Raw genomic sequence first — 18,277 nt, 5'->3', positions numbered from 1 at the left:
TTGAAAATTTTAACCATAGTATTTATTTTGCATAGTTTTCTTCTTGGGGAAATAAACATTATTTCAAACACCATGGAAATCTCCACATTTCTACAGCCACGAAACTGATATCACAAAGGTAGGTATAAAATAGAAATAATTTGAAAATTCAAGACAGAATAGCTTAGAGATGAACTTAGAGATTTCATTTTTCACCTGCAGTCTAAATTTTTAAAGGTTTTTCCAGAAGCTATAAACTAGATAATAACACCAACTGTTAGCAAAGAAAGCTCACCGGGAACGAGAACGACTTCTTGACTTCCGCCTTTCCTTAGACTTGGAACGTTTTTTGGGAGGACTTTTGGATCTACGCCTATCCTTCTGACTAGAGAGTGATCTATTGTGCGATCTACTCCTGCAGCAAACAACATCAGAGAATAAATACTACATTTAACCTTGAGACTTCAGAAAAGAAACATCTGAAAAAATACATAAACCATGGAAATAAATACATGGTATTTCATCTAATTATTATGCCTAGCCCACAGTGAACTTTTTCACAGTTCTCCAAATTTAAAATTCGATCAGGCTGTCCCACCTCTTTCAAAACAATTTACCATTTAAAAAACTCTGTAACTGCAATGTCATAGCAAAGAATTAACACACAGAAATATCAGGAAAAGCAGAGTTATGAATCATACAGCAATTGAACCTCCTTGAATATACTGTAAAATATTAATGCATCATATTATCATCCCAACGAGGGATGATAATATGATGCATTTAATTTAAATTTAAAAAATTAAATTTGCACTAATCAGTCCATGTTGCTGGCATGCAATATAGAAACTACGCCTGCTCAGTTAACATATTTTTACCACAGGAATAATTAAGTATGATTGTGCTATTTGAATTTTACTGTAAGATAAACAATTTAATTTTACAATATACTGCTGTTAAATCTATACCTTTGTATGGATACACAATATGGCTCAGTTACAATATTTTGGATCACCCTATTCCTGTGTGTTTAAATTATTAAATGTAACATTGTATTAATGTTTTCTCTTGCATTTCTTCAATCATTCAATGTGTGGACAGGCAATCTTAATTTTTGCATTTTCTACACCCAGAAAGAATCAATCTCCTATGTAACACAGGCCACAAAATTTCATCTAGCAATTCTTGCATCAAAGTTCCTAACTTCTGGTTCAATTAGGGCATATCTTTTAGAAAAAATATCCAATCTTGATTTAAAACACATCAAGCAATCGAGAATCCACTATATCCTTAAGTAAGCAGTTCCAATTAAAGGTACCATGATCAATCACCTCTTAACCTTCTCTTGAATAAGCGAACTAGATTGAGCTTTTAAAGTCTCCCAATGTAATGCAGGTTTTCCAGACCTCAAACCATTTTTCTAGCTCTTTTCCAAAGCCTTTCCAATTTGTCAATTTTTTTTTTTTTAAATAGAGAGATCAGAACATAGTTTTCCAGTATTGGTCTCAGTCTGCATAGGTATAATCATAGAAAAAAAATGGGGTGCAGAAATATAATAGGAAGAATGTTATTCAACAAAAAAATCAGTAGAGAGAAGAGACAGCCAGGTAGGATTGATTCTAGGTGAATTGCTATCCCCACCCGTTTCACACTCCCATCCCATTTAACACAACTGTATCATTTTGCATGAACAGTATCTATTAGGTAGAATTTTTTCTCCCTTGCATTTGGTTCTTTTCTTTTTTAACTTCCTTAACTTTATTTTTCCCTTTCTACCACCATGATTCTTATCTTTTGTCTTTTTCAATATGACTTTTCTATGTTGGGTAAATAGTTATCTTTTTTCCGCTCCATTCTCTGTCTTTCTTTTCCTATGTTATTTTGTCTTCTTCAAGGTTCTACATCTGGCACCATCAGGGCTAGAAAAAAGTGCAGTATACACATACTGATGGACACAGCACTTAATTTTTACAATCCTCTAAAAATTAATTACATTTTCCCCTGCCTCCAAGTCCTATTCAGTTGGCTCATGGTAATTAAAGCAATTTGGCTTTACAGGTTTAATCTAGCTTGGCTTTCCAGCCTTAGTACTAACATACTTTTAAAAACTCTCTGAAACCTCTCAAGTGTTTTTTCTGAAAAAGGTGGCAGATCCAAAACATATGATGGTGTGATATAAAGTTTTAATAGTCCTCATTTTGGATTATCTGCCCAACCTATCTGTGGCTTTGCACTTGGGTATAACATGGCCATCTCAAATCCATGCTAATAAATCCTTTATACCATATCATCATATATTCTCTCTTAGTCTGTATATATGACATTCCAATATAGTATATGCATTTACTGAATGCCAAATCATAGAAATAAATGCAAATAAATTTATTCCAATGTGCAGACACTTAAGTAGAAACATGCTTGACTTATTTCTGTATAAACATACTCAGTATGCACTCAGATTGGTGTAGAAAATGACATGCTGTGATATTCTCCACATTATTTTCAATAAATTATAATTTACTGATTTGAACCTTTTTTCTTTTAACTCTGAAAAAAGTACACCCCACTCAGAAAACTTTGTAATAGAGCTGGGCAGGAAATGTTTGTTTGTTTTTGTCCCACAAGAATTTTCAAGATTTTGAAAGTTTCCTGTCCCAAATCAGGATGAAAATCTTGAAAATGTTCACAAACCAAAAATCTGGGAGGTTACGGGAGAAGAAGGATTGGATCAGACAAATTCATTTAATGAATTTTAAAATGCTTTGTTTCAATTTCAAACTTTCGCTTTTCTTTTTTAAACCTATAAATTAACTTCAATTTAAAAATTAAATGTTGTGTCAACCCCAAAAAAGGAACTTTTGTTTAGAAAATGTCAAAATTTCAAGCCTTTCTTTCAAAAAAAATTCAAAACAAAAAATTCATCAACACCTTTCCCATGAACAGTTTAGGATTTGACAAATCAGCATTCTCTGACAAAAAAGAAGTTTCATCAAAAAATTCCAGATCAGTTCTACTGAGTTTGATATTTTAGGGACCAATTTTAAGTTGCCTTGCCCCATCTAAACTTACCAAGGAAAGTGGAGGTTGACAGGAAGCAATCATGTTTATTACTGTCTAAATCCTGAGGAACAAAAAGATGCACAAAATGCCAGCACTCCCTGTGTTCTGCAATTCAAGATGCATACTCAAAAGAGGGTATACCAGGGGAAAGGTTAGGGTTGTTTTGCCTACAGCTGTGTTTCACATATTAATGTGGAATAGACTGTCAACTAATTCCAGCTCACTTAGAATAAGACCTCTGTGATTGATGAATTTGAGATGAAAGTAACTCGGGAATGACAAGCCACCAAGAAACAGGGAATGACTGAGGGAGGTTTATTCTGAAAATGCTGTTGACTCTCTGCCAGGATCAGAATGATCTTTAGTTCAATAAGTCCCCAGAACTGGCTTCAAAATAATTCCATCATACTACTATGCAAAGCATTGGATTCAGACATTTATTTACCTGTATCTAATTTTGAAATAGGCAAGTGAGAATTTGGCTCTTAAAGCACAGTCAGTTCTGAGTTATCCATAGACAAAAGAATCTGAAAATTGTAGTGTGTGACATGTAAAGCTTTCCTAAAGAGAAAAAGTTGTCTAGTTATGTGCCTACTGTCCCAAATAGGCATTCAGCAAGTAATTGATTGTAAAAAAATAATTCTTCAATCTTCTAACATCATAAAACACAATCTCTGGTTACACCTACTGGAACAAACCATAAAACTAAAGCCAACCCTTCAGCGGTTGACAAATCGCTTCTCTTTGATAGTATATGGATGTGGTGAGTCCCTATGGGTCACCTCATTGCCCACCATGGAGTTCTGGTAGTTGCCACGTGACAGGACAATGCATTCAGGGGCATAACACAACTGCAGATGCAATACTGAGGAAACAACTTAAAAAAAAAAAAAGTTACTTTACATTCACTTCAATGCTAAATTTCTCTCACTCTTTTGCTATCTGAGGTAGTGGGTACATAACCTTGATTATCTAAATGGCTATGGGGATATTTCTAAGTTTCAGAGAACAGGAATTCTGATTTCAGGAGATATTTCCAAAATTGAGATAACAAGAGTTTACCCTTGTCTCATTTATGGGTAAAAAAAAGTTTGCAGGTAATTTTTTAAGAGTATACAGACAAGTTTTCTTCCACTTTTAAATAATTTGGAATTTAGAACCTAGCCAAATTTTAAACCTTGAAAATCAGAACGAATTCTCAGACAAAAATAGCGGGGATTAAGGATGAAAAAATTTAGCCAGAATTGGTGCGGGGGTTTTGTGTCAGAAGCATTTTCAGACTGAGTCCGTTAAGTAACATTTATAATTTTGGGATGCTAGGAGTATCATACCAGTAAAAGCTACCAAACCATTGAACAATCCAGGACATCAATAGAAAAAAAAAAAAATCTGACTACATTGTCCACCAGCAAAGCAATTAATTGTATCACATTCTGAAATCCAGACCTTTCAAAATTTAACAAAAAAAATCAAGCTACTAAAATGTGTGCATTTTATCTTCGTCTGCTCTAAATCAGTCCTGTATCTTTTCAACACTGTCCAAAAATAGCTTTTCCATGATGATTATCTGGTTTTGGGGAATGAAAATCTGCCCAAACACAGAACGTTCTTATTTTGGTCCAGTCAACAGTATCAGGTAGTTCAATAAATCTCTCCCAGCAGAATTCAAAGATAATCTCAAAAGCTACTGCCATCAAGAAACACAGTGTAATCTCTTAGTGTAAAATGGAAAGTATTCTCACCTGCGTTTTGAGTGTGATCTTTTCCTTCTAGATCGGGATTTTGAACTAGATCTGGACTCTGAACGAGAATGGGAACGAGATCGACCGCCTTTTCTTTCACTGCTCTTTCCAGACTCTGAGAGGAAAAAACCACTTTGCAGTGTAAGCTCAGAACATTTAAAGATCCCAGTTAACAATCTGGCACAAGTGGAATGTACCACATATAGTGCAATGGGCCTACTCTCTGCACATCTTCCTTCTTTGCAAAAATCCTTCAGAAACATCCAAGAAAGTCATTGCATATACTCGTTGAGTGCAGCCATCCTGCAGCAGTACACATAAACCAGATAATTATAAACAGCTAGCTGAGTAAGGAATGGGATTTATGTTGCTGCCACAATGCACAAGATTACAACATGTTCTCTTCTTGGCTTATTCAATTATATAAATTACTTTTTCTGAAAAAAATTAACTTCTGAGAATAGACAAAATTCAGAGAGAGTAGTAATTTTGAAAACGTGCACAAAAAGTTAAATGACACTCAGCACTTAAAGCACTGTATAAATAATACTTAATCCTCACAACCCTCTGGAGAAGTAAGTAAAGGTATGATCCAAAAACCCTGTAGTAAATTGAAAGTTTTCCATTGACTTTGATGGGCAGTGAATCAGGTCCCATCTGATGATACTATGAGTAGTATTAATGCATTAAAGAAATAACTAGGAAATTTTAGAGTGTTGTGTCTTCCAGTTTTGTACAAGGCAAATAATTATGCAGCATCTAGGTTTGTTAATGATAATGAAACATCTCAAAGGTCTATGAAAAATCTTCATTGTTATCTTAATTACAAGTTTTTTTAAAAAGATAAGCCAATTCATATTCTTTAATGACAAGCAGAGGACAACAAAGAATTGATAGAGTGAAAAATGTAATGTCTGTAAAGCACTTTGAACATAAAAACGCACTAGCATTAAGCATTACTAGGTATTATAATAGTATTGACTTCACAGTTTTAAGCTATTGACAGCATTAATTGAAAACAAAATATGTCAAAACAAATTTGAAAAGAAACCTGGAACCCACTGGCTTGTCACATAAGAAAATAATTTTGATTATTCAACTTTTACCAAAGACAAATACTGCTCATCCTGGGGGAGTCCTTTTCTCTGTCTGAAAATGCTCTATAAATGCATGTCAAGATACACTGTTTGAGATATACTTGTTTCATCCTAACTAGCGAACATAATGGATTTACCTGGCTCAATAGCTGCCGATATGAAAGACTGGGCTTCCCTTACTCTCTTCATCACTTCTTCCAGCTCCTTGGCAGCAGCTTGTGGAGTCATTTCAGGAGGTTTCACTATTGCATTATTGGAGTGATTTATTCTAAAGTAAGGAACAAACCTAGCTTTAAATTTATACTCGTGCACACTTTGTTTGAAACTTGATTTAAAAAACAAAACAAGATAAATATACACTGCACCCTATCCAAAATTAGCGTGTCTATAGATTTTTTCCTGATAATCACAATACAATTCAAGTATTTACACGTAGTACCTGGTTTTTATTGCCTAAAACCTTTTTTACCTTGAATAAATGCATTAATACACATGGTGATGCCCATATTTGTGTGGCATACAAGCATATTTTCAAACAATACAAGAGTAAGAAATTTAACTTTTTTTTTTAATTATTAAAGGTGAAATTTATATCCTGAAACCTATTCACCACATAAGCACCATATTTAGGGCTTAATTAGAGCTTAGCGCGGGTTATCTACACGGTGATGGATTTCACTCTCAGAGATTAAATATTAATATAGGCTGCTCTGTTCTACACTATACCCGTATCCAGGGGAAGTCATATTTCACTCTTGAAAATGTAAAACAACAGCTATCAAAGGCTACAGAAAGCAGTACCCTGCTAATACAGGCCTTGCAAACTGCTTTGTATGACAGACCTCCACAGATGAGAGGCATAATTACAGACATATTTATAAAGATACTGAGAAATCTTTCGTTCAGAATTCATTTGGATATTTTCTGTTTAATTTCTTACTTCAGTGGCCTGTCTCCAAACATAACTCCATTAAAGGCAAGAGCACGAGGTACAGAATTTTGGTCTGCGAATTCCACAAAAGCAAACCGTGTTGGTTGTGTCTCATCACCTGCCATTCGCACAAACTTCACTTCTCCAACTTGTTTAAAAAATTCAAGCAGCTGATCTGCTGTTGTGGTCTAGAAAAAGTCGAAAAGCTCAGGTGAAGTAAAATATGTAATGAAAAACACTTATCCAACATACCATGTAACCTAAGAACTTCAGAGATTAGAAAAAATATTTCATTAGTCAAAGGCAACATGAACCAAAACTTTTACATTTCTTTCCTTCCCCATACAAGTTATTTGGAAACTAGCCAATTTAGAAAAGGGAGGATAACATTTGTTTTCTCCACACATCTAAAAAGTCTGCTTCTATCTAAAATGGTGCCACTAATACGAAGATATTTTGAAAGGGTGATGTTTGGAAATTATACATTATTGAAAAAAAGAAAGATGTTTCTGGATCAACCATTTTAATCCAACAAATTAAAATAATCAAGGAAAGGAAAGGTGAAAATGCTTATCCTCCCCTCTCCTCTCCCTTCAACTGCCTGTAGAAATGAAGGAAAGGATCACTGCAAGCCCTGAACTCATCATACCTGTGAATAATTAATGTATTTCCATACAGATCTGCTTTTTTCAGGGTAGTTCATTTGAAATAATCAGTTAAAAAGCAATTTATTTATATTTGCATTACATATACTGATTGAAAGTGCATCAAAATAATATTTTTAATATTTTTTAAAAAATGTTGTTTCTATCTATTCACCCATCCAGGGTTTTAGAATGGAACTCATCACAGTAGTGACTTTCTACTTAGGTATATTGTTAGGCAAACAAAACAAAAGCCACATTTACTCTTGACTGAGTGGCATTTTCATATTTTAATAACCCTCTGATAAATAATTGGCGATTTAAGGAAGAGGACTTCATTTCCCTGTTATGGATACAGAGGACTTTTCATACTAGATTATACAAGTCCACCAAGACGAGTCTCCTGTGATGGCCAATTATTCATACTTTAGAAAAAGGTAAATTCCTTCCCCACAATGCACCTACCCTACAGAGCAATGCTGCACATGGATGGGGGGATGACACTAATTCCTTCATAATCCCTGAAGTGATCAGTTTATTTATTCTGATACAGATAATCATTATTTCAGAATACACAGTGATAAAACCATCAAAATCTGTAGTATTTGTTTCTTTGTAGCAGTGAATTCTACAGGCTGTCTTCTCCCTCTCACCCCACGCCATTTCCCAAGCAGCATTCACAACACAACTAATAACCACAAAAGTATCTTCTTTTATTTGTTTGAATTATCTTCTACTTTTACCATGTGGAACAAACTCATTATGCACATATGGGTCTTTTCAAAACTGTTTAAGATTATAAATCACAATGACATGGGCTAAAAACTACATTTAACATTTCAAATTTGACAAAAAGGATGGTACCTGAGAATTCAGATTTCCAACGTAGACTGTTCTCCTAATTTCATCAATTTTGGAAGGATCCACATTTCCCATAATTGGTGGCTGTGGTATTTCTCCAAGTGCTGTAATATTAGGGTCCAGTGCTGCTGCTGGTATAGCTCCCAACGTGCCAAGTGAAACACTAAGCTAAAAAAACAGAACATGATTTATAAACAAATGGGAGATTGTGTGTCCCAGCAAGGCTTTTATCCCAAGTACATTTGAGTAATAAATAAAATACAAATTAAGTACAGACAATATTTTTACAGTTAAACCCTCACCTTACAAAAATTCTATCCCCCAAATTGAGCCTCTCATATATTAAATGTTCCAAAATTCAGCCACAGTCACCATCTTATTTGAGCTTTTTGGCTAGTGATGCTATAGCATAATCAAACAGAAAGATAATGGCAGAATTCCCCTGCAGAATATAAAACATGAACATTTATGCCCATGATATTAATAAACATAGAATTAGCATCTAGGGAAAAGGCAACTTTCTACTTTGTGTCTATTGCACCTTCCTAGCATGAGACAATAAACAAGAATTCCATAGCTATGCCGTCAAGAATGACATAATTCCCTCCCAAGTCTTAAATTGTAGAGAAAGAGACCAGATTACATTTTCTTTTGTGAAACATGTGCTTAGATTTGAGTTTTCCCCCTAGATTAATATAAAAATTGACAAATTGGAGGAGGAAAGACTAATATTGCTCAACAAAGGAGTTTCTTATGATTAATGCTTTGGTTGCAATGTTTACAGTGGCCATGGAGAGCCCAATGGGAATAATTAGACACACCGTTCTCCTTAATTTTAAAAGAAAAATGAGCATCCAAATCCCCTACATGGCTTTGAAATCTCAGCCTAAAGCTTTTCTAGCTTGGACCCACTGCTAATGTGAAAGCTCAGAGGAGGACCTAAACTGGCTGAGGTCTAAATATTTCTTATTCAGTCCTGGTCCAGAACTACAGAAGCAGCATTAGTCTTGGGGATCAGTGATAGATCTTGTGCAACATCAGAGAGGTAAATGAACACCGTGTACCAGTGGAAAATAGAATTCCATAGCTAGTATACAGCAGTTGTTTCTATCCCTGGTAGATTGAGAGAGATTAGGTTTTAAAAATCCAACAATTCAAATCACTATCTCGCTTTTCGTTACGTACATACACACAATTGAATTCCAAAGTGATTTTAACGAGTATCTTGACAATTGCTAGATTTTCATATTCCTTATGCTGGTGGAAAACCTGGAATTCTAGCATTCAAACAGCATTATGCTGCAATTCTGTGGACTATAAAGCACTAGCTGGTAGGCAACAGAGAGGTGGTAAGTAACATGGTACCATTTCCTCCTTATTTCCAATTGCTTCTACATGAGTTCAGGTGTCTAAAAACAAAGTCTAGCTACATCCACCAGGTGCCAGTCTAGCTACATCCACTAGGGGTTACTTCAACATAAGAAAAAGAACAGAAGTACTTGTGGCACCTTAGAGACTAACAAATTTATTAGAGCATAAGCTTTCGTGCATCCGAAGAAGTGGGCTGTAGTCCACGAAAGCTTATGCTCTAATAAATTTGTTAGTCTCCAAGGTGCCACAAGTACTCCTGTTCTTTTTGCGGATACAGACTAACACAGCTGCTACTCTGAAATAAGAAAAAGAGGAGGAGGAAAGTAAAGAGTAATTGATCTCAGGGAATGGAACTGCCATGCACTAGCACAAGAGGTGCAGGAAGCCCTTCACCAGGTGAAAAATGTTCAGGGAACAAAGAAAACGGGCAGGTGGGGAGGAGGACCACCAAGCAGCGTACCTCTGGAAATGGAGGACAAGCCTGCAGGGGAGCAGAGAAATGAACCAAAAGGCCAAACAGCATATGCCCGTAACAAAGAGGAACAGGTAGCAACAAAGCACATGTAGGGAGAGAAGATGATCAAGCAAAAGAGAAATACATGTAGCTGATTGGGGGAAAGAGTGGGAAACAGGACAGATGACAGAAAGAAATGAAACAAAGAGCAGGAGATACTTATTTTTTCCAAAACAGACAAAACACTAATTGCTTAAAAAAACAAAAACAATTAAAGTACCTAAGACTTTCCTAATACTAGCATTCCATGTAAGCATGCTGCACAATTGTATACAGGATTATGACTGGAGAGATGGGAGGAGTTGGTTTACCAGGCACACTCTCCATTAAGATGTAATGTATGCCATGAAAAAGTTGAGAATTTCCTATTATAGAGCATTTAGTCTTATTTCTAGCAGCTCTTCAAGATATCAGCTGCAAAAATCATGCCACAACTGAAGAGGAATAAGTGAGATAGTAATCAGAATAATGTGACTTTTAAAATCTTCTGTATTCTGAGCTGCCAGAACTAAATATCTATTGTTGGAGTACAAAGAATGTTCTTATGATTTTCCAACTACTGCTCCTGAACCAGAGATAAGAAAAAATGTATGTCAATCTCTGGTTCAGACTTCTAGAATTATTTCCAAATCTTTATACGGTATAAACTTCTGTGTTTCTTTTTAAGTAACACAGAAATACTAGTTGATAACTGAAGTTACAAAAGTTAAGATCTGCTCCTTTTTCAAAATGCAGGCATGAGATATTTTCTAAGATCATGTATAAATCACTATTTTCCTAATTCCAGAATGGAAATCATGAGCGTTAGTTTAAATTTAATGATTCTCCAGTTTTTGGTCACTGGCACCAAATTTCACCCTCATTCCTCTTCTGCCAGAATGTATTAATTGGCGAACAGCAGCTCACTTTGGCTTGTATTCACTCCTTTTACCTTCTGGAGAATCCATAAAGAATACAGAACTAGGATTTTTCTAAACAAACATCAAATATCGTCAAATGCTTTACACAAGCACAACTGTCAGTCCTTTATCTGGCATTTAAAAGGTCACTATTTTGTGGTTGCAAGGAGCTCAGATCACATGTAAGTAGTCTCTCAGCCTATTAAAGGCTATTATCAAGTGTCTCGATATGTTTGGTCTTTTGGCCCCAAGATGAAAGCCTGGTCTGTGTCTCTTGGACTGTGAAGTACAAACATCATCTTTTGATCTAATCTGAACATGCAATGGAAAAATAAATACACTTTTGAGGATTGGAAACCCTTTTCATTTTAGTCTGTAAACTACCAGAGATAAAAATGCTAAGAGTAATGGTCTTCTCTTGTACATGCGTCTGAAAATACCTGAGCGCTATTTACAGCAAATCTGGTTTCCCAAACATACACTGACAGTATTAAAAACAAATCTTTAAAACTGAAATAACACAACCACCACATTGGTCTTGATGAGAAATTTTCTTAAAATATGTTAAAACATCCACATTTACATCCATCCACCTATAGGGGAATTAAAGTGGATCCAAACCTATTACCGTAATTAATATGCCAGATGGCTCTAAGGCAGGGGTAGCCAAATCCAGACCGCCAGATGCTTTTGAACACACTCCAAAATCTTTTTATTTACTTATTTTTATCATTATTGTTATTATTTTTCTCTGGAGTCTGGACCTTGAGTATACCTTGACCAAGAAATTTGGACCCTGACAAAAAATAATTGACTATCCCTACTCTAAGTGCCTGATCCTGCAAAGTGCTGATCACCTTCAACTCCAATTGGTTCTGGAGGGAAGCCAAGAGTCCCTGCACCAGAAGAGGGCACTCATCATACTACAAAATCGTAACTTAGTGCAACACATTACATCCTTGTCACCAGGAACTCACTATGTACTGGAGAAGGCTATTTCCCAGTGACAGAAACATTAGATGTCTTTGAAGAGAGTTGCAATCCACCACGAAATGCGGTACCTCATTTTTTCACCTTATGTCCCTTATTAACATGCAACAGAATGACTGAAACAAAGATTTCACAGATGGTTGCCTACTTGGCCTTTATAAGAATTTGTAAACTGCGGGGAAAAAAAATCTCTGACTGAGAAATATTTGCCTTACTTAGACTGAATGACAAGGGAAGATGCTGAATCAAGTTGGAATCCGCAAAGCCTGAAGCAAGGGGTTAGAAGTTTCCTGGTTTTGATAGGTGTGATTATTTTCCTAATCTGCATGTTTTCTAAACAAACAACATCCATCCACCCAAAGGAAAGGTTAGATAAGCTTTTAATTGAATAAGAGAAGTGGAAAAGGCATACAACAGGTTATGCAAGCCAATATCCTCTGGACAAAATTTCTTTACCATCTCACTATCTTCAACTATAAATTAAATTATAAATTATTTTCCTTACAAAAAATAGTCAGTCATTTTCTGCAGCATCAAAGTGGAATAATGCCTTCACTTTCCAAAATATGGAAGTGATCTCTCATGACAGATGCCATAACATTATGTGGTTAGTAAAATCAGTTGACCAGTTGAGTCCAAGTCTAAGCATTATCTTCTTCTCAAAGAACAAAGCAAGTTCCTTCCTACTGAAGAAGTATTTATAACAAATGTCATAACTCCTGATCAGTCTAAGGACTAGGCTTATTCTATCATTCTCAGTGCTATAAAAATTAGTACCTGAATTTATTTTAGGCTGCAACAGAGTATTGCTCAATGCGTCTTTTAAATTCTTCCTGAATTACATCTCTATCCTGATATAAAGCGACTCGCTATAACACGAATTCGAATATAAGGTGGTAAAGCAGTGCTCGGGGGGGGTGGGGGGGGGGTAGGGGGCTCCCGCGGGGTTGCGCACTCCAGCAGATCAAAGCAAGTTCGATATAACGCGGTTTCACCTATAACGCGGTAAGAGTTTTTGGCTCCCGAGGACAGCGTTATATCAGGGTAGAGGTGTACTTTAATAACAGAAAATTCTGAGAGTAGAATTGGGCAGAGATTCTAAAAAATTATTTACAATGCTGAAGGTTGAATATTTTCTCTTGGCTAAAGTCCTAGAGCGCAGATAAACTGAGCAGTTAACTTCTGGAAGATGACTTATAATAAACAGGGGTAATCTGAGCTAGGTGATTAGATTAATCTGGTTCAAAATACAAACGGTGGATTATTTATGGCTGGAGCAGGGGCATTTATGCGCACAAGGCATTAAAGTGTCAGTAACAACATTTTTGACTAATGAATTTCCCTGGCATGTAAACGAGGATGGGTACTGTTTACAGGAAATTACAAAATGATTGAACTATTGATCATTTTGCAGGAATTTTGTCTTTTCATTTTAGAAGGAAAATTTTTAAAATACTACAGTGTCCCTTATACAACTACTAGGGTGAGCCGGTGTCATTCTGTGCATATTAGTTTGCAGAAGGTCAGTAGGAATCTATCATGTGTGTCTAACTAGTGGCTTGATGACTACTGCTTCTTTATGAATATTCACATTGTCTACAAGGACTAATAGGGCAGAAATCATCATATTCTAAAAAGGAATAATGCTTACCAGAAGGAAGAAAAGAGTCCTTTCCAATGTTTCTGAAACTATTGCCTGAGCCCTTAGCCAAGCCTGCTTTTCTTATGCCATTTTGTATATGAGGAAGAGACCTTAGAATGTTCATTTCTTCTAGAGGTTTGATCAATATCAAACCAAGAAATTGAAGGTGTTGTTAATGATGCCAGTAACAGAGTTTGGTGAGGAGCCATTCAAGGGCACACTGTTGTTGCCAGTGTCTGTAGTGGTGCTGTCAAATGCACAATGTAGAAATCTAGGATGGTACGAATAACGGTTCTGGTGAATGCAGAGCTGCAGTAAGGTCAGTAGCTCAAGGCCCCATTTCCTCAAATAACGTGGGGCTGATGACAGGGGAACAGAGGGAAGACTCATTAAGCCCTTTTTTGCTGAAGGAAGGTCTGCTTATTCCTTCGTTCCTGGTGGAGAGGGAAGGGGGATGGTAGCCTGTTGCTGCCAGAAAGAGTTAGCAGAAACAAAAGGGAAGTTGAATATGCAATAAGTAGAAGCTAGAGAATATAAAAGCCTCCGTTCTTTTTGCAGTGATCCCATTTTGAGGCAAACATGCAACAGCCCCAGTCACTGGAGGGAGTGTGCTTGAGCATCCTAATGTGGCATTCTAGCCTTCCACAGGACTGAATGTGTTTAATTCTAGTATTTTAAACTTTATTATTATTGGGGGAAGGGGAATGGTTGGTAGTATATGCATTGGGTCAGATTTTGCTCCGTCTATACCCATTCAACTAAGATGGATGTAATTAAAGACAGAATCTAGTCCAGTACTTTGCAGAATAGGAATTTGGAAATAAAGAAAAACAAAGTGAATGTGCTGGCCATACTCTAGCCTGACCTCTTGAGAAAAATCAAGACAGAGGGATTTAGTGTCTTCACTGACTTACTAAGTAGGGTGTGATGTCATGGGATTGGGCTATTCCAACTTAGTAGGTAGGGTGTGATGTTATGGAATCGGGATATTCCTTTTCTCTCAACCCAGAAGGGGAGAATTCTTGGTTGGGCTGAAGGAGGGAGCTAGAACAAACAGAACAATTTATTAACTCCAAGTCAAAGAGATTAATTTTACTTACAGTAGTCAGCGGAGTTGGTGTGGGTATAGGAAGCAACCCTGCACCAGGCATCAGGCTTGTCATAGTAGGAGCAGGAGCCAATAAAGAGAGGGCTTTGGCTTCATCTGGGATTTTACCTGGAGAAGCAAATGGAAGTGTTAGAGAGAGTTTGAACACCAAACTAATGTTATTCTTTTTATGATTTTACTATTTACCCTTGCACTTAAAAACAACAGTAAAGAAAAATGCATCTATCTACCAGATCCTTACAAAAAACAAATAAGAACTTAAGTTTTTCCTTTTACCCTGCTCTACTAGGAAAAACAAAAGTGAGCAAAACTTCAAAGACTAGCAATCTCATTAATGGATTATTATTTTAAAAACTGAATAATGTAGACAATTATTTAACACTTTGAGCTATGGGTCACCTGTACTGGAAACTTAATGTTCATGAACCAAACGATATCAAGCATGGACGCTTTCCCAGGGCGGTGTTTTCGCGGTGATCGAAAGTTGTGTTACACATGACAACCGTTCGTGTAGGCTGCATCACTAATAGCACACAGAACATCAGATACAGAAAAGAAGAACATTTTTTAAAGTTTAATCCCCAGAAATGGCAAATAACCAAATTAGTTTAAAAAAAAAAAAAAAAAAAAAGTATGTGCTAATTGAAATCTGTCCCTTTTCTTTTACGGCTGCTACCTGCTTTTGATAAATAAATAAATATAAAAATTACCACTGACCCCATACAAACTCTGTACTGCAGGTAGAGTCAATAGGAAAAAAAAAAGACCTGCACTGTTTCTCTTTCTAGGTTGTCTCAATGTAACTGGGACTACAAGACTTAAATCTCTTGTCGCCTAATTGTAAATTTACTGAGATAGTTGCTCCATTACGTTTCCCTTCTAAATGCACTACACTTTCATATATATTGCAACTGTGACTAACAAACTCCCCGTTGTCATGCCAATAGTTTATTAAAATAATTTCTCATCTGAATAAAATGAATGTTAGTTATATGTATAGTTATAACAAAAATGCTGGGCTAAGAAATCTTCAGAATATTAAACTCTATAATATTTAAACAATTTGCTAAATGCAAATACTGATTTCCAATTAAAGGGAATTAAATCACCACAAAATCTAAACAGTGAACTGAAAAACTGTCAGAGAATTCCTAATCACACTAAATAATTAAGGACTTCATAATCTGCACCAAATTGCCAAAGTAACCATAAAACAGCCCTCATACATTACCTCATGCAATTTAGAGGTGTTAATGGCTTTCTACAATAATGAACTTTATAAGTACTATAACAGTACTCTTCTGGTAGTACTTCAATTTGCACATACATTTTCATTACAGATCTCTAACTTCAGGAGTTTATAATGAATACATACAAAAGGACTCCTGATTTAAAAGTAAAATATGGGGTAAATTTTCAGAGCACTATGAAAAGTTTTGGCAGTGCAATTCCCATTAAAGCCCACAGGAGTTATTTGACTAAAAGAATGTTTTGAAAATATGCACCACAATTTGCAGCTCTGGAATGTATTTGAGTTGCTCTGTCCAAAAGAAAATAAATGTAAATAAACTCAATTTTAATGTGAATAGATGTTGAATGAAAGCAATAAAAAACACAATTTCATCTAAAATATTATGTTGCACTCCTGTTAATCAAACACACAGCTATTTAACTTTAAGATACATTCTGTGAAACTTTGGTCCATAATGTACAACAGACCAAGCCACATTGCTATCTTAAAGAGAAAAATAAAATCAATTTATTAGTATCTGAAAATTACCTTCAAAGTAACTTCTTCCGTAACTTTTAAAAAACATATCTGATCTAAAGCCAAAATTGTATTTAGCATGAATATAGCGCTTTACAAGCCTTGTTTTAAAATTAGACATGTGATAGCATGTGAAGTTATAATGCCTGATTTGCATGACTGCTCATGAAAAAGCAGGTATTTGCTTGCACAAATTGTCAGTTATGCAGCTGAACAGATATTTACCTACATAACCACAGTAACTGTGCTTGCAAATTAGGCATACATTTACACAGCTGATTTTAGGGAGAACATAATTTATGTTTTTAAATTGCTGTTGAAACATGAACTAGCCACGAAGGTTGATATTACAGAGCAATGAGGCCCTAATCCTGCAGAGATATCCTCCCGTCTTTACACTTGGCACCTATATAAAATCCCACAAAGTCAATGGGACTTTACATGGGTGGATCCACCTACAGGAAGCTAGTAGTAATGCTGCATTCTAATGTAGTCCCCATAATGCACTTAAGCACATGCCTAATTTAAGCATGCACTTAAATCTATCCCTATTCTGCAAACACTTAAACATATGCTTAACTTTAAGTAGATGCTTAATATGCTTAAGTGCTTTGTTGAACAGGGATGAATTTAGAACATGCATAAATATTTAGTTGAATGAGGGTCATCAGTTCAGAAAGGTACTTAAGCATGTGCCTAGACTTCCAGAGTAAGAACGATGCCACTGAAGTCAATGGGACTATTCATACATTTACAATTAGGTACATGCTAAAGTAACTTGCTGACTCATGACCGCATAAGGTAAACTATTATAGCAGACTGCCAGGTGGATAACATGCATTTTAAATTGAAATTTTTATTGAAATTTCCCTAATACTTTTGATTTCTCACCTATGTTAAAAAAAATTAAGTAGATCTGGTCAAAGTTTTTCCATAGTTTTACTTAAGAAAAAAAAGTGGCTTTTTCTCAAAGATCTTTTCATGAAAAATTATCAACATCTGGGTTCTGCAGATGTTTCTTCAATATTTTCATTGATTTTTTAAAATCAAATTCATGCTCAAAAATATTAAACAAAAATTTCACACACTAAAATCCTGTGGAAACTGTCCCAAAAAATGAATCAATTTAGAACCCTGAAAAATGGAAACAGTTTAGAAATTTCAGAAATTTTCCACCAAAAAAACCCACAACAACCTGTTTTCCTCCCCCCCCCCCCCCCCCCCAACGGAACTCTAGTAAAAAGCTGATCAGATTACTTAGCATTAAAAATCAATTTAAGAGCTCCAAAGGAACCTGTTACGTTCTTGAGTAATATTTTATTACCTTCCTTAATCTTTTTTATAAAAAAGGAATACAAACCCAGAAAAAATATGAACAACATTTAGGCTATTGCACAATCTGATATCTGTTAAGACATTTAAGTTTAAGGCTTGCATGTTTTTCTTAATGCATATTGCTATGGGATGGGTGAAGTCAAGCCTTAAAAGTTGAACTGAAATGCTTTCCCCAAATATATGTATTTATTTAAAAAGTATATCATTTCAACTTCATAGATCAATTTCTTGACTTATTTCAATTTATGCCGGTGCCTTAAAATAGTTTTAATGACTTTTGGGTGTTCAATAATTAATGACAGATCTGATTCTCATTTGCAATAAGGCCCCTTTAGA

General features: G+C 35.5%; 1 protein-coding gene across 6 annotated transcripts in view; it reads right to left on the bottom strand.

Moving 5' to 3' along the window:
• The window catches only part of SREK1 (splicing regulatory glutamic acid and lysine rich protein 1), a 55,055-nt gene that overhangs the window by 16,702 nt on the left and 20,076 nt on the right, over window positions 1-18,277 (bottom strand). For 2 of the 6 annotated variants that reach the window (XR_010588777.1, XM_008170643.3), the window contains exons 3-8: window positions 14,831-14,946; window positions 8,318-8,482; window positions 6,819-6,997; window positions 6,016-6,146; window positions 4,782-4,896; window positions 275-394 (exon numbers count right to left, since the gene is read on the bottom strand). Coding sequence is in view for 5 of the 6 variants with exons in the window: in XM_008170643.3 (XP_008168865.2) it covers window positions 275-394; window positions 4,782-4,896; window positions 6,016-6,146; window positions 6,819-6,997; window positions 8,318-8,482; window positions 14,831-14,946 (826 nt within the window). In the remaining variant the exon portion in view is untranslated. Of the gene's footprint in view, window positions 1-274; window positions 395-4,781; window positions 4,897-6,015; window positions 6,147-6,818; window positions 6,998-8,317; window positions 8,483-13,739; window positions 14,193-14,644; window positions 14,947-15,237; window positions 15,362-17,497; window positions 17,641-18,277 lie in introns of those variants that run through there. The other 4 variants (XM_024107372.3, XM_065550044.1, XM_065550045.1 and 1 more) reach the window with 4 other exon arrangements.

Source organism: Chrysemys picta, chromosome 6 (assembly GCF_011386835.1).
Source record: "Chrysemys picta bellii isolate R12L10 chromosome 6, ASM1138683v2, whole genome shotgun sequence".
In the NCBI taxonomy this organism is placed as follows: domain Eukaryota; kingdom Metazoa; phylum Chordata; order Testudines; family Emydidae; genus Chrysemys; species Chrysemys picta.
Note: the sequence above shows the minus strand (reverse complement) of the source record. Positions and strands in the feature narration are given on the sequence as shown.